This window comes from Corylus avellana, chromosome 10 (assembly GCF_965113065.1).
Source record: "Corylus avellana chromosome 10, dhCorAvel1.hap1.2, whole genome shotgun sequence".
Classification (NCBI taxonomy): Eukaryota; Viridiplantae; Streptophyta; class Magnoliopsida; order Fagales; family Betulaceae; genus Corylus; species Corylus avellana.
Window position 1 is genome coordinate 20467776 of NC_142499.1, and position 17494 is coordinate 20485269.

At 35.3% G+C, this 17494-nt stretch overlaps 2 protein-coding genes across 2 annotated transcripts; both read left to right on the forward strand.

Annotated features, from left to right (window-relative positions):
- The first annotated feature begins 6269 nt into the window (after positions 1-6269).
- Positions 6270-8022, forward strand: LOC132162450 (protein NUCLEAR FUSION DEFECTIVE 4-like). Its single transcript, XM_059572687.2, has one exon. It carries the CDS (start codon positions 6270-6272, stop codon positions 7977-7979), a length of 1710 nt encoding a protein of 569 aa, XP_059428670.2. The 3' UTR covers positions 7980-8022.
- A 7528-nt stretch (positions 8023-15550) lies between these two features.
- LOC148583486 (uncharacterized) lies at positions 15551-16888 on the forward strand. Its single transcript, XM_088510859.1, has one exon. It carries the CDS (start codon positions 15704-15706, stop codon positions 16886-16888), a length of 1185 nt encoding a protein of 394 aa, XP_088366985.1. The 5' UTR covers positions 15551-15703.
- Positions 16889-17494: the final 606 nt, after the last annotated feature.

The window sequence follows — 17494 nt, forward strand, 5'->3', positions numbered from 1 at the left end:
AATGATAAAAAATGGTTTCTAGTGTGAACAATGAATAAGCTTTTTTAGCCTATTTACTATTCACGTTGGAAGGAAAATCTACAATCTACCCATTCTGTTGGAAGGAATAAAAAAGCCTCATAATAGCCAAATCTGACTATTATGAGGCTTTTGGCTATACACTTGGAGATACTATAAACACCTTACTCACGAAAAAAAAAAAAAATTACACGTTGGATAATGTGACACATTATGTACGTGCTTTAAATGTATAAAAAATAAGTATTCACTGTTAAAATTTATTTATGCGGATCCGATTAAACTACCACACCTATTTTGTCAATATCTTTTGCAAATTCACTTTTAAATATGTGAGAACCAAAATCTCACAAATTTTATGATAGATTTGTACATCTCTTATACGAAAAAAGATGTGTTAAAGAAAGAAAACAAACATTTAACAAAACTAATACATGTTTTCTTGCTCGTTTTTCTCGGAGATGGTGTGTGTGCATTCTAGGTGTTGTTTGTTAACAACCCAGTTGCACATCTCTTATAAGCAATTTTGCATTCCAAAAAATGAGAATAATGATTTTTAAATAAAATTATAATATTAAATTAAATATTATTTAATTAATATTTAAATTTAAGAAAAATGCCTCACTAAAATTTCTCGTTTTAACTTTAAGCCCCAAAATGTATTAAACTGGCCCTGATTCGAAGTAGGGAATGTGAAAAACCTTCTCAGCTTTTCGTGAATAGCGGCAATGCCGAGTACGTTACGAATTCATTGTGAGTTTAATTATGCAATCCTTCTTAAAATATGGCTTAAAAATATCCATAACAATAAATAAGGGAATCATACAATATTAAAGTCATTTTTGAATATTGGATTATATTTTAAGAAAGAAAGAAAACAAATTAAAAACTGATTTGTTAGGCTTCAATTTTCCTTCTATGTTATTAAATTTCTTTTAAATATCTTTTATTGTCTGATATCCTTCCCCTAATATTACCATATTTGCTTAAGACATTGATATTGTACTTATTCTTTGCTATACATATGGGATAAGTTTATGTGTGTTTTTCATTCATTTTGAAGTGTTTTAGTTTACTTTTTACATCTAAATATGAAACATTCCGCGGCATTCTCCCTTTTTTTGGTGACTTTTCTAGTTTTCTTTTCTGGTATTGTTAACTCTCCTTTATATAAATGTTATTTCTTCTTCATCATCTTAAATCCGTTTACATTGAAATATTAAATTTCCTACATAATTTAATAGTTGTTTAGTGCACGAAAAAACTTCTTGTTGTTTATATTCAATAAAGAACAAAGGCTTAATATTCGAATTTCTTTATATATATATATATATATATATATATATATATATTTGTGTATAAAGATTCTTTCTAGTTACTTATTTTTTTTTTTTAAAAGAAATACATTCCAATTTCATTGATAATAATCACGAACATAAAGCTCTTACATCGCAGGAGCACAAAACCTTGAAAATGCAAATTATAGCCGAAGCTATAAGGATACAACATCACCTAAACGCTAACCTATGACTAGTTTTCAATTGAAATAACAGATCTGCATAAGACATACGCAATCCAATGCATAGGTAGCGCAAATTCCTCCTCGACCCAAAAGTCAGGATGAAGTTCACGTCCACAACTCGAAGGTTTGGACTACAATTCACATCCACGACCTAAAAGATCTGGACCAAAGTTCAGTTCACATCCAAGCAGGCAGATCGAATGGCCAAGCCTTATTACAAAACAAAAACCTAAATAAAACGTGGGCGAACCAAAGAGGTAGGGCCTTATTACAAGCAAATAACAGGAATGAAATGCATACAGGAAAAAAACATAAACAAAGACAATACGAGGAAAATAAAACAAGCGGGAACAGGCACACATAGTGTGGATGCTGATTTTGCACTCGCCGGAACAATGGAAGCTCGACGCGGAAAAAGTCCAAAACAGTGGACGGAGGGTGGCGAAACCGATCGCCAGCTGGCCGAAAAACCGTCGCAGCAGGGGACGTTGAAGCTCATCGCTGGAGGGGCACGAGGAAAGACCCAGCATTGGACGGTGGGCGGCAGAGTGGGCGGAGGAGATCGGCGGCGAACACAAAACAAAACTGGGGGGAGTTTGAAAGAAACCCCCAAAATCAGCACCCACACCGAGTGGCACACAAGCAAGGCTACAAGAACATCACACCAAAAACACAGGAAAAAAAAAAAAAAAAGGAAGGAAAGGAGCAGAAAACAACTAGAGAGCCCTGCCAAGGACAAAAGCAGAACAAAGAGGAAGGGGCGGCTGAGAAAGGGTAGGGAAGAGGCAACCTGAGCCAGGGACATCAAGTAAACTACTGACATCTGGTGCAAGGGCCAGTGAGGGGGAGGAGGGAGGCAACAAACGGCCATCCCTCCTCCCCTCACCATAGGGGAGGGGGCAGGCTGCAGCACTAGAGAGAAAGGGAGAAAACCCTAATGCTCTAGAGAGTAATACATTTCTAGTTACTTATAATTCATATTTGGTGCTAAAAACTAAAATATTCATTCAAGAATATAGTTGAATGAATATAGTTTTGACATTTGGACTTAAAAAAATTGGCCTTTTTTTTTTTTTTTTTGGGTGCAGGGCGGTACAAATAACTTGCTTAAACTTTTTATATTGTTAGAAGCTAAAAGCAATTGACTGACCAACGTACGTAATTTATTTTGTGTATTGTCGGTAGTTGTTTCCTTTAATGTGTAATGTTATAATATAATTATGTTAGCACCATGATGAAAATATTAAATTTGCCATAATTACTTCATTTTTTTTTTTGTCCTCAATAATAGGACAACAAATTCATAAGTCATGCGTTAACCTTCCTAATTGTACTGAAAACAGTTGCCACCGTTTTTGTGGCATGGGACTTGTTTCAAACTGTGGATCTCCGGGACAATGTTGTTGCCTTGTAGTCAATTTACCTCCATGGCCACCTGTCGTTTAGCTTGTGGATTTTATGGATTTCAAGTAGATGAGGAAAAAATTAAATAAAGTGAAAAGGAAAAGGAGGGCTAGAGAGTATTGTAGCGAATAAATTGAAATGAATAAGACAATGGTTTGATAGTATCAACAACTTATAAGTAGATTATTTGTATATAATGTAGAATATTATAAGAGATGACCCCAAAAAACTCGAGTCCCTCTTTTTTTTTTTTCGTAAAAGAAAAATATGCCTTCTTCGTTACTTTTATCATTACCCATCCTGTAGGCTGCACAACTAATTTTCATTCGTGTGTTGGTCAATATTCATTAGAATTATGGTCAAATGCTTTCTAAGGAGCAAATAAACATCAGATTTTGATCAACACAATTGTACTGTTCTACAACTCCTACAAAAAACTTTCATCCGTTACAATAGCTGGCCTACATACAACATCACATGAAATTTTTGGAAACTAATACTCCAACAAGTCCTCAAATAACTTTCATCCATTAATTACAACATAACAGAAAAATTAAACCTTAATCAATCACTTTGAACCCTAACCAAGCTAAAATCAAAATCAAGAAGATTAAACCGAAGTGGATGGCATTCAGGTGGTTAGCCAATCACTAGGGAATTTTCGCCTTCTAAAAAAAAAATAAAAAATAAAACTGGGCATTTTAATTATTTTAGCATCATTCGTTAGAATTTAACAGAAAATTTTACAAAATAAATTAAATTAAAAGTGAGTGAAAAATAAAATACTCAAAATTACAACTTTTAATAATACAAAGTTAACATAATTACAATACTTATTCACGATACATCGAAGGAATATAAAATGTTTTCCCAAAATATTTCACACAAGCTAATGATCATTAGCTGCTCAAAAATCATGCAGTTTTCACATTTTTTAATGATAAAAGAAAACATGTATAATTAAGTATAAATAACTACATTTTTTCCAATATATATATATATATATATATTTTCAATCTCAAGCTTGTGAAGACGGTGGAAACAAGATTGACTTGGGCCATTTGAACTTTTATATGCCTAAATTTTTCTGATTTTTGCATCCTGAAGATTAGTCCTTTGTCCGATGTTCAAGAAAGGGACAGTGAGAATTCACTTTCTGTGGGACCCTTTCTGTGACAGATAGTGCGCTGTGTCTTCTAGCTTACACAAAAATAATCCATTTTAGGAAAGTTCTGTCATCAGATTCTTTTCCCTGCAGCTGCTCTGAAGGGGAAACACTGAAATGACAAGTTTTCCCTATACTGATACCCCCATGTGAAGAAACTGATACCTCTATTGCTATTGGGTTTCACAAAGGATGAATCAATATAATTTATATATTTTGAACGGAGGAATTCTACTGGTTATGTCGATGAGATGTCGTTGTCCAATGTCTTATATAGGACATTGACAGGGTCTGCTTTAGCTTTATGTAGTGGTTGTGTGGAATTTATTCTGTATGTAATGTGAATGTGTGATGAATTTTATATCATCATGGGTAATAACTTGTTTATGATTCTTGATTGTTAAATCTCAGTAATTTTAAGTTGTTTATGCCATATCTTTCACTGTTGCGGGGATACACCAATCACCATATATAATGGGCCTTTTTTAGGCGAAAATTATTTTTAACATTTTGGTTGGATGAAGCTGTTTTATGATTTACTTAAAGCTTTTAATCTTATTCTTTGGGCATTTAAACAGGCTCGTGTTGAGTAAGCCAAAAGTGACAGGCCGACGATCCCATGTAAATAGTGTTGTTTTTCTGCACTTAACTTCATTGATTTATAGCAGAGAACGACGTCGCACTCAACAATAATAATGGCCAGAGCAAAGAAGCAAATATATATATATATATAAAAACATAACATTAAAGTAGTGCGATTATATGTGTGCTAACTGACAAACTTCCCCAACTCGTAGACAGACCAATAGTGCACCTAGGCTTTATCTTCTAGCTTACACAAAAAGTTAAAACATTGTTTTACCACTTAAGGAAGGTTCTTCTATGCGGAGACGAGTGCCAAATATCCCAAAAGCCATCAAAAGTAAAAGTTACTAGTTTTTTAATATTATGATTATCCTCTTAACGCACTCATTGATGCCATTATATTTCTTGGTTTCTTTGTACCCTTATTTTTTAGTTCCCTCCTTAAGTTTCATTCCCCCTCCCTTTTACTTTGCTCTCCTTACCCATATCTCTTTTTTCTTCTTCACACAGCCAGACAAAGACAGAAACCCGAGGTAAATCTTATGGCAAATTTTTTTGTGAGTTTTTTTTTTTTGTTTGTTTATTTCATTTTGCAGTTGATTTCAGTAACCTGTTCTCATTGCTATACCATCATTGATTCTGAGTTCTTTCGAACTCGTGCACTTACGAGAAATGCATGACTATTATTATTTGTTAATCCCAAAAAAAAAATTGATTTTCCTATCTTTTCTTTCGTTAGTTTTCTGAAACATGTTCCACACACCCGCACACTAAAAGTTTAATTTAATTATTATTATTATTATTATTATTTTTTAAATAAAAAAAGACAGAAAATTTGAGGAGTGGCTGTCGGTGGCAGCCACCCCAACAACAGGGATGGCCCGCGAGCCACCCCTGAAAGCCACCCCCATCATATACAAATACAAGTACATGATGGCTGTTGTTCCTGTTCCTCCTGAGCTCCTCATTCCCGTTAGCAGGACTTCCTCAGACCCGGCTGCTTCCCACTCTCCCTGTAATGACCCTTAACTCTTGTTGACTTTTTGTTCTTCAATCTCTGCTTACTTTTATGATGGGCTGCTCCTTTCTTCTCCTTTTTTAACTGATCTGATGTGGGTCTAATTCTCTCTCTTCACACACACGCACACAAACACACAATATGCTACCTGTTTCAGTCTCTCAGTTTCTTATCTGGGTTTTGCCATTTGATGTGTGTTTGTGGCTGTTTGATGTGGGTTTGCTCAGTGTGTTGTGTGTGCGTGTTAAAGTTTGTGCCTTTTGTTATACACTTGCAATCTTTTCATGATGGGTTGCTTTCTTTTCCTACCATTTATGATGGGCTGTGCCACCACAGGGGTGGCTCGCGGGCCACCCCTGTGGTGGGGGTGGCCATTCGGGCCTCCCCCAAGGGGTGGCTCTCACCGGCAGGCACCCTCAATTTTCTGCTTTTTTTTTTAAAAAAAATTATTGAGAATTTCTGTCTTAGATGGAATCTCTGCTATTTGTCTACGTATTTTTGTACTGTCTCAATTGAAATTTTTGATTTTTCTCCTGTTTGACCAGTCGTGATTTGGGATGGACGTGGCTGGGCGAGTTAACCGTGGTGATGGTGCTCTTGGCTGTGCGAAAGTGAAGGGCTTCCTCCTCCAAGTTGTCACAGGGCGGTGGTTTATGGTTTTTGCATCATTTTTGATCATGGCCACCGCAGGTACGACCTACATGTTCAGCCTCTACTCCAATGACATCAAATCGGTTCTCGGGTACGACCAAACTACCCTAAATTCGATCAGCTTCTTTAAGGACTTGGGCGCTAATGTTGGCATCCTTTCCGGCGTAATCAACGAGTTCACGCCCCCATGGGTAGTCCTATCCATAGGTGCAATTCTCAACCTATTCGGCTATTTGATGATATGGCTTGCTGTCACCAAAAGGATTGCCACGCCCCAATATTGGAAGATATGCTTGTACCTTTGCATAGGGGCGAACTCACAGACTTTCGCCAGCACTGCCTCGATTGTCCCCAGTGTAAAGAACTTTCCTCAAAATCGTGGCCTTGTGTTAGGGATTCTGAAGGGATATGCGGGGCTTAGTGGCGCTATAATCTCTCAGCTATATTATGCTATCTATGGGGATGACTCAAAATCCCTAATTTTGTTTATAGGGTGGTTTCCGGCTGTTATATCTCTAGTTGTTCTTCCTATTATCCACTACAAGAAGGTTATTAGGCAGCCGAATGAAGTCAAAGTTTTCTATAATTTTCTGTATCTTTCACTTGGTCTTGCTGGATTTTTAATGATCTTGATTATAGTTCAAGCAAAGGTGGTGTTTACACATAATGAGTATGTGGGGAGCGCCGTGGCAGTGATTATCTTGCTCTTTCTCCCACTTCTTGTTGTTTTTGCAGTAGAATACAAATTATGGAAGAGCAAGAAAGTTGAAATAAATGACACAGAGGCAGCTCCATATGTACCAGCTCATTCATTTAGTACAGCAAATTCACTCACTGAAGAGCCAGCTCCTGGGTGGAAAAATTTGTTTCGTCCACCAAAGAGAGGGGAGGACTACACCATACTCCAAGCAATTTGCAGTGTGGACATGATTACTATTCTTATTATATCAATGTGTGGGTTTGGGGGAAGTTTAGCAGCCGTAGACAATCTATCCCAGATTGGATCTTCCTATGGATACCCAACGGTAAGCATAAGAACTTTCATGTCGCTTTTAAGCACTTGGAATTATCTAGGTCGGGTAGCCTCAGGATATGTCTCTGACATTGTTCTACAAAAGTACAAATTTCCTCGCCCCCTCATGCTCACTCTGACCCTCCTAGTATCATGTGCTGGTCACCTTCTCATAGCTCTTAATGTCCCGAACGGACTTTATGCAGCGTCCATTATCATTGGGTTTTGTTTAGGCGCACAAGCCCCATTACTGTTTGCAATAATTTCAGAGCTTTTTGGGCTAAAATACTACTCCACTCTGTTCAATTATGCGGCAGTGACAAGCCCCCTTGGATTGTATTTGCTCAACGTGAAGCTGACTGGGCATTTCTACGATAAGGAGGCTGAGAAGCAAATGGCAGCATTGGGACTCAAAAGGGAGGCTGGGAGGGCGTTGAATTGTAGTGGGGGAGAATGCTACAAGTTATCCTTCATCGTCATTACTGTGGTCAGTCTGTTCGGCGCACTTGCTTCTCTCATTTTGGTGGTCCGGACTTGGAGCTTTTATAAGACTGACATTTATAACAGGTTTCAAGAGCAGGCTGAAGAGGCTGAGACTGAGTGAGGCTAAAGTTGTAAATAGCTGGCCTTAATAATACGGGGATACACTTTGGAGAAAGCAAAGGAAAATGATAGATTTTTAGATATAAAAGAAGCTCTAAACTGTAGAATGGAGTGATGCGGATAGTGTAATTTTTTTTTTTATTATTTGTAATTTTCTTCTTTTGTATATTTGAAAGAGACAGCTGATCAGGTTGTTTTACTCTATAGTTGATTTAATTATTTGGATGTGTTATCAATTAGAAATTTGGTACTTAATTGCTAAATGATTATTCTTATAACTCTAAGTCCATGAATGGTGTCCTTGAATATTTGGAAAAAGGACAAAAGGTCCTTAATTATCTAATGCAAGACTTTCTCTTCATCTACCCAACATTATCTTTATCCCAACGTCTTGGTAAAGGGCTGATCTGTACATGTTCCATGCTTGAGGGCCAAACATACATGATATAAAGGAATGAAAAATGAGTATGCTGTGTCTATTGCATATACTTTTAAGGGCTATTGGTAAAAGAGTAATTCTAGAATTTGATATATGATTTTTTGTTTTGAGTTTAATGAAATTATTCTTTAATAATAATAATAATAATATTCAATGCAATTGCATGTTTCAGCCAATAAGATGAAGAACTACTGCTTATGATCTTTATATTTGATGGATAGAGAAGTACTGAAGTAGTATCAATAAGCAATATTCACATTTACTTGTAATTCATTATGTATAACTGAAAGAAATTTGACGAGGTATAATGTTACAAGCTAATTTTGATTTGTTTTTTGCTATATTTTAAGATAATGAAATTGACCGAGCTAGTTAATATATAGCTTGATAGCAAGGAATAATTAATGGCCGAAACAACCCTAGGCCAAACGGGGGTAGCCGAGCCACCCCCAATAGCAATCAGGGTGGTTTCGGCCACCCCCATTTTGCAACTTGGGGGGGTGGCCTAACAATCCCCAAAGGCCCTTGGGGGTGGTTCGACTACCTCCGAAACGGTCAGGGGTAGATTCAGCCACCCCATAGGGGTGGCCGGCTACCCCTTTCCAAATTTATTTATTTTTTAAAATGTTTAATTTAATTTAATTTCTTAATGTTTTTAATTTTAAAAAACAAATTACTTTTTTATTTTTAGGGAAAAATATAAAAAAGCCCCCCAAACTACCAGCCGTTTTCGATTTAGCCCCATAATGTTCCAAAAGTGATAAAGTAGCCCTCCAAGCTACCAAACTATTGCATTTTGGCCACTCCGTTAGTCAAAACCATCAATTTGGAAGGAAATTCAAAACGACGTCGTTTTGTTGGGGGGCTACTTTATCACTTTCTGAACATTAGGGGGCTAAGATGAAAACGGCTGATAGTTTGGGGGGCTTTTTTATATTTTTCCCAATTTTTTTTTTTTTTTTTTTTTTTTCATAAAAGGGCATTGTAGTAGTTTACCCATAACAAAACGACGTCGTTTTGCAGTTTCCGTTCAAACTGACGGTTTTGACTAATGGAGTCGCCAAAATGCAATAGTTTGGTAGTTTGAAGGGATACTTTATCACTTTTGAAACATTAGGGGGCTAAATCGAAAACGGCTGGTAGTTTAGGGGGCTTTTTTATATTTATCCCTTATTTTTAATTTTGTATATGGACACATGTCAAGATTTTAGGAGCGCTAACATGGATTTTCCTCAATTTTAGGACGGGAGTTTGACGGAGGTACCATATGAGACAAAAATAAAGTTGTTAAACCAGCACTTAATTAAATCTTAGAAATTTGGTACTTAATTGCTGTTCGTAAAAAGGACAAAAGGTCCTTAATTATATATATATATATATATATATATATATATATGTGGACGAGCTAAATTACATACAAAGAGGGACAAGCTAATTTTGATTTGTCTTATGCTATATATTAAGATAATGATGCCTTTTGGAAAACGCCAAATTTATGCATGTAATGAGAGACGCTAATGGTGCTGCGTATATGCTAGCAAAATTGGCTACCACCCATGTCACTATGTCTACTTAATTGGGGGATGCCCCACCAAGTGTAGGTGATATTGTATGGAGGGAGCGCTCTTTCCTACTTGTATGATCTTTTCACGGATCTTTTTGAGATAATGAATATTCATAATATTCCTTAAAAAAATAAAATAAAAAAAATAATGAAATTTACCGAGCTAGTTAATATATTGCTTGATAGCGAGGATTATTGCTTGAGGGTTATTAGTTATTATAAATAATTTAAAACAGTGTTGAACGTATTTTGCATCGAGTATTTTTTTTTTTTTTTTAAAAAAAAAAACAGATTGTTTTATTCATTTCAATTTATTCACTATAACACTTTCTAGCCCTTTCTTTTTCTTTTTCACTTTAAATAATTATTTCATGATCGAGGAAGAATGAAACTCCAGTAAACTTTGATGCTCAATTAGCGTTGAAGTCGCAACAACACGTGTTCGGAGTAGAACAATATGACGTAGACGGGCTGCACATGGCCATGCAGTCATGATACACACAACCAGGAAAATTAAAGCAATTATGACCACTGACGATTCCTGTTATACATGAGAGAAAAAAAAAAAAAAAAAAATTAAGACAAAAATAATAGTTTCATTACACTACAAAAAATTAAATTTTTTCTGACGGACGTTTTCTGACGTGTCAGGTAGTCTGACACGTCAGAAAACGTTCCTGACGGGGCCTTCTTGACGTGTTTCCCGCGTGAAGATTATAGGTGTCAGAAATGGAAAATTTCTGACGTGTTAAGTTTTAACACGTCAGAAATTTCTGACGTGTTATAATTAACACGTCAGAAATTATTTTCTGACGTGTTAAAGAGTGACACGTCAGAAAAATTTCTGACGTGTTAACTTGTGACACGTCAGAAATTTTACTAACGTGTTGAAATTTAACCCGTCAGAAAATTTCTGACGTGTCAAATTTTGACACGTCAGCAAATAATTTTAATAAAAAAATCCAGAAAAAAATTAAAAAAAAAAAAGAAATTTTTTTTTTTAATAATTTTAAATTTCCTGACGTGTCAAATAGTGACACGTCAGGAAATTTAAAATTATTAAAAAAAATTAATTTTTCTTTTTTTAATTTTTTCTGGATTTTTTTTAATTAAAAATATTTTTTTTATTTGTGGAACCGTAGTCTTCTCCGGTCCCAGTTCTCCCTGATTCCTCCATTTTCACTCTCTCTCTCTCTCTCTTCTTTCTTCCATTTTCACTCTCTCTCTCTCTCTTCTTTCCTCCATTTTCACTCTCTTAATTTTCTCTCTTCTTTCCTTCATTTTCAAAAACCCAAACCATAAAATCAAAAACCCAAACCATAAAATCTCTCTTCTCCTTTTTTTTTTTTTTTTTTTTTCTTTCTTCTACTGCTTCGATCTCTTCTCCATCTTTTTTTTTTTTTTTTTTTTTCTTTTCTTTTCTGCTGCTTCTCTGGATCTTCTGATCTTCTCCATTTTTTTTTCTTTTTTTCTTTTCTTTTCTGCTGCTTCGTTCGATCTCTTCTCCTTCTTTTTTTTTCTTTTTTTTCTTTTCTTTTCTGCTGCAGGTTCGATCTCTTCTCCTTCTTTTTTTTTTTTCTTTTTTTTTTTCTTTTTTCTTTTCTTTTCTGCTGCTTCTCTGGATCTTCTGATCTTCTCCCATTTTTTTCTTTTTCTTCTTCTTCCTCAATCTTATTTTTCTCCTTTTCTTCTTCCCTTTAGAAGCTGGTGGCCGGATGTACAGAGAGAAGAGGCTAGGGAGATTGAGAGAGGAGAGAGAGAACTGTGTTTGGAAATAAAAGAAAAAGGATTAAAGAATATGAATATATAATAGAATTATAAAGGAAAAAGAAGAGGGAAAGAAGATAGGGAAAAAGAGGGAAAAAGTTGAAAATCCCGCTTGTTTTTTGATATCAGGTTTCTGACGTGCTAAAATTAACACGTCAGAAATTTCTGACGTGTTAATTCTAGCACGTCAGAAAAGGTGAATATATAATATAAATAAACATAATATAAAAATTATTTATTTATTTATTTATTTCTGAAACATATAATATATATATATATATATAAAATAATTCCTGACGTGCCATATATGGCACGTCAGTAATTCCTGACGTGCTATATTTGGCACGTCAGGAATTTCTGACGTGCCAAATATGGTGCGTCAGAAATATTTTTTTTTTTTTTTTTGTTTTTTTTTTTGTTTTTTTTTGTCTTCATTATTTTTCTTCTCTCCCTTTCTTAATTAATTCATTCTTCTTCACTCCCTCTTTTTTTTTTTTTTTTTTTTTTTCTCTCTCTCTGCACGTAGGCTTCAATTCTTCTAATTAAATAGTGTTTTATCTCCAATTAAATAGTGTTTTTCAGTGAAAAAAAAAAGACATAGAGATAATTAGATTTTAATTTCTATACTAAGCGAAGGGATAGGAGAGAGACAGTGTTGGAAAAATAAATGAGGGGGAAGAATAAAAAGATGAAAAAAGCGGAGGGAAAATAAGAAGAGGAAAAAATTTCAAAATTTCGGTCTTTTTTTTTTTTTTTTTCTTTTTCTGACGTGTAAGTATTTAGCACGTCAGAAAATTTCTGACGCGTCAAACTGGCGCGTCAGAAATTTCTGACGCGCCAAACTGGCGCGTCAGAATTTTCTGACGCGCCAAATTGGCACGTCAGAATTTTCTGACGCGCCAAAATAGCACGTCAGAAAATTCTGACGTGCTATTTTTTAGCGCGTCAGAAAATATTTTCTGACGTGGCATTTTTTGCCACGTCAGAAAATCCTGACGTGGCAAAAAATATGCACTGTTTGCCACGTCAGAAAATACCTATTTTTTTGTAGTGTTATGGTGCTAACATATGCATATTGCAACATTAACACGTTAAAGTAAACAATTACAAGAAAATTGGTCTTTAGCGACCATATTTTTAGCGACGACTCAAAAGTCGTCGCTATTTCTCAATATCAGCGACGACAATTTCTTGTCGTCGCTAATTCCATAAAAAAAATGTGTAAACAGCAACGACTAGATGTCGTCGTTGATATGCAGTCGCTAATGGCGAAATAATATTTTTCCCCAGGCGTGAAAAGGCGCGCTAAAAAATTTGTGACGGGGGTTCAGATCATTAGCGACGACCCCTGTCGTCGCTTATAAGTATTTCAATTGTCGTCGCTAAATAACGAAGGAAAAAATCAGAATCCTAATTAGCGACGACATAGTCGTCGCTAATTGAAATACTAATTAGCGACGACAGGTGTCGTCGCTAATTAGTTTACGAAAAAAAATAATTTTTTTTTAGGGACGACAATTGTCGTCGCTAATTCATTTTAATGAAATTTCTGGCGTGATTATTAATTTCATAAGGGCGCGGGAGAGACTTTGGCTGCCATTTTTACCCAAAATTTCTTTGATACCATTTTGGACGGTTAATGAATAATGATAATACCATTTTGAAAAGAAGCCCTAAAAGAACACCTTTCACATTCTTTTTTGTGACACAGCAGCTTCTTCCTCCGTAAAGAAACAGAGCAGCTTCCTCCTCCCTCCACGGCAGAATACCCGCTGGATTTTGGCTGAGGGTTTCTTCAGCTTTCGCCTTCCTGGTATAAAACTTCTCCATTCATATGATTTTTGTATTATCACCGAAATCTCCTTCCTTGTAATTTCATATTTACAATTTTTATGATTTTTCTTTCTATTATCGTTGCTCTTCTCTTTTTTTATGATGAAAATCGGTGCTTTTTTGGGAATATACTTAAATAAGCTAAACTGTTGACCTTTAATGAATTTTTAATCAAGCCTTTTGCAGAATCGCAGATGAGACAAAATGTGTAGGAGAAATATAATATGTTGGAATTGTGGAACCCTCTTTTTGTATGATAATGATTGATACTATTTTTTAAAACACCACTTTTTGTTTGCTTTTCCAGATTGTTCAATTTAAGCCACCCAAAATCATTGCTCTTCTCCTTTTTTTTTTTTTTTTTATATGAAAATCGGTGCTTTTTTGGGTATACACTTGAATAAGCTAAACTGTTGACCTTTAATGAATTTTTAATCAAGCCTTTTGCAGAATCGCAGATGAGACAAAATGTGTAGGAGAAATATAATATGTTGGAATTGTGGAACCCTCTTTTTGTATGATAATGATTGATACTATTTTTTAAAACACCACTTTTTGTTTGCTTTTCCAGATTGTTCAATTTAAGCCACCCATTTTGGCTCTTCAGATTTGATTCATGGGCCACCCTACCTGTCCAAGGACAATAAATTTGTGTGCCATAATATGTGTGTGTGTGTGTCTGTGTGGACTAGAAATCTAGTGAAACCACCCAAGTGTGTGGACTAGAGATCGATCTAGTGAAACCACCCAACTGAGGAGCAAAAAGCTTAAACAAAAGAAAGCTGTTGTCAACAGCAGCTCCATTGTCACAAGCATAGTGCCAAGAAGCTAAAACTATGGCTTTAGAAGAAACAAGTGGGATGATTATATTGTATTGAAGAGGCATGTTAGAGTAAAAGATTCTCAGAAAAAGAAAAAGAAATACATAAATTCCACACTTGGCTTTAGTTAGTCTAGTAAAAGTTGTTGCTTCATATGGGAACCTTGACCATTTTGTTGACAATATTTCTCTATAGCCAGATTCAAGCAATTTGTGAACCACCTTTGCAAGTGGCTCACCACATAAAAGTTTCCAGTACATTGAAAACAATGCTTGCCTTAATGCGGCAAAAGTATTTCTAACATCAAGTAGTTGATTACCCCTTGATACATATTGGTATCTTAAAATTGTTTGATGCATAGAATGAATATTTATGAAGTTCCGGGTTCCTTGTTGACTGGTGATGGAATGAAGGTTAGATAGTGTAAAGATTAAAAAAAAAAAAAGCCTGGTACTCCAAGGTTATGTTACTTGAAAGATCTAGGGCATTTAATTACAAATTTAGTGCGCTATGGTGCCTTTTGATGCTCAAATCCTCCATGGACCTTGAGTTCTCCTACCAGTTGTAAATTATATATTGTTTCTTTCATGTATGAGGAACTTCTCCACGTTTAGGCTTGTTGCAATTGTTTAGTACATGTTTACCTCCTAGTGAAATGTGGTATATAAAATTGAGCCCTTGGACCGACAATTAATTGAATTTCTCCAGATTTGTAGTGTGGCATTGTTGCCTTTTATTTTGCAATGGAGTCCCCCATCCTCCCTTTGTTGTTCAACTCCATGAAGGGTTAAACACATTTTTTTTTTTTTTTGCCTCGTCTATGCTGTTTTTCTATTTCAGGTTTATGTTATATTCCCATAATCATGTGTTACACCTAGCTTTCCATTACATCACTATCACTTTTTTTTCTCCTTTCTTTAAGAAATTTTTTGTAAGTACATTTGAAATTTTCTCCAATCTTGTATATTTTTTGTAAGAAATTTTCTCCAATTTTGTAAGTACATTTGAAATTTTTGTTTGTAATTTACCATTTAAAAACATAACTATTTGTGTAGTGATACTTTTAAGTTATGTTTGAGACCCACTACTTTTATGTTATCTATGATTTATTAGTTTTTAAGTGATATGTGTTAAAACAATTGGATAACTCATGTTAGTAAAGGCTTAGGTTTTCAATGATACGGTAGAATTTAAAACATAGATTTATTAAAAACTAATACTAATTTGATCTTTATTCGCTCCATCCCGTTGTAGCTTGCTTTATAAACTGTTACGAAGACTATATTTGAACAAACATCGAGATGGATAAGACTTGGATGCAGGAAACTCATAGATTTGGTGAGAAGTATTCAAAAGGTGTTGAACAATTTGTTCGTATGGCACGTGGTCACGTGGATGAGCTTAATAGGATCAGGTGTCCATGTCGCAAGTATGCGAATCGTTATTATAAGCCTATAGACGAGATGGAGGATGATTTGTTCATTAACGGAATTGATATGAATTACACCCGGTGGGTATTTCATGGGGAAGAAGATCAATTTCGTACAAATTTGCATGTCGATCATGATGATGAGAATGCAAGTGCGGAGGATATCGATGATGTTGAAGAAATGTTAAATGATATCCGTATGGGTAGATTTTCGGATGGTAATACAGGTGAATCATCTACTACTCCAGGTCCAACAACCAATGGTTATGAATCGAAAAATTTTGACCAACTGTTGGAAGATGCTCGACGTGAACTTTATCCAGGCTGTAAGAAATTTTCAACACTTGCTTTCACTACGAATCTACTTCATATAAAGAATTTTTGCAATATGAGTAACAAGGCGTTCGATATGGTGATTGACTTGATAAAGAGGGCTCTCCCAGATGGGGAGACATTACCAAGATCGTATTATGAGGCAAAACGATTGAGGCGAGGCTTGGGTTTAAGTTATGCGAAGATACATGCATGCAAGAATTCTTGTGTGCTTTTCCGAAAGGAACATGCAGATAAAGAAAAATGTCCAACCTGCAATACGCCAAGATGGGCAAATGTCAAAGGTACAGGTAAGAAAATTCCTCATAAGGTCTTACGGTATTTTCCAATAAAACCGAGGTTGCAACGGTTGTTTTTGTCGAAAGATATTGCCAAAGATATGAGGTGGCACAAAGATGGACGTCGAGATGATGAAAATCTAAGACATCCAGCAGATTCAATATTGTGGAAAGAGTTTGATAAAGAACATGTTCAATTTGCTAATGATTCCCGCAACGTGCGACTTGGTTTATCAAGCGATGGTTTTAACCCGTTTGGTAATATGAGTACATCATACAGCATGTGGCCAGTAATACTTGTGCCGTATAATTTACCTCCGTGGAGGTGTACGAAAGATCCGTATTTGATGATGTCCTTACTTATCCCTGGACCTAAGGCACCTAGAAATGAAATTGATGTGTATCTGCAACCATTGGTGGATGATTTGCAAGAATTATGGAATTAGAAGTTGTTGGAAATTCATTTTTGTTGTGGATCAGGTTATTAGTTATTTTGCTGGCTGGGAAATCAGAAGAGAGTGAATGGGATTTTTGAAATTATGATTTGAGTAATGAAATGGAATCTAATTTATAAATGGATGGTGATGGCTTGCTGGTTTAAATGACATTGTTAGTGAAATTGTAGTATCTCATCAATTGTTAAGGGCATAGTTTTGAATTTTCTTATGGGTCTTTTGTTTTGAATTTTATGATTCTATGCTCTCTAGGTGTCTATAATCTGTTACTAGAACCTTTGAACGTGAGTCCTTATTTGACACGCTTGTAGTTTTTAAGTGAGTTTTCTTGTCTAATATATGCTCTTCTTCTCTGTGCAGTTACATATGGTATTGATGAGTCGTACAGGTAATCAGTTCTTACATCTGGAAAGCTTTTTTTGTAATCCTTTTTTTGCTGCTTAGCTATATATGAAGTTTAATTTCTCAATGAACATTGTTGTTGATGTATGCCTTCTTTGGCACTTGCTTAAAACTTGACAATTATGTAGTTTCCTTAGGCCATTTTTGAGACTTCTTCACTTGTAATTAATTTTGTTTCAGACCTTTTAGCATATT

What these genes read in the sequence shown, in the direction of transcription:
- LOC132162450 (XM_059572687.2), top strand. Translation starts at nt 6,270, where the DNA reads ATGGACGTGGCTGGGCGAGTTAACCGTGGTGATGGTGCTCTTGGCTGT.
- LOC148583486 (XM_088510859.1), top strand. Translation starts at nt 15,704, where the DNA reads ATGGATAAGACTTGGATGCAGGAAACTCATAGATTTGGTGAGAAGTAT.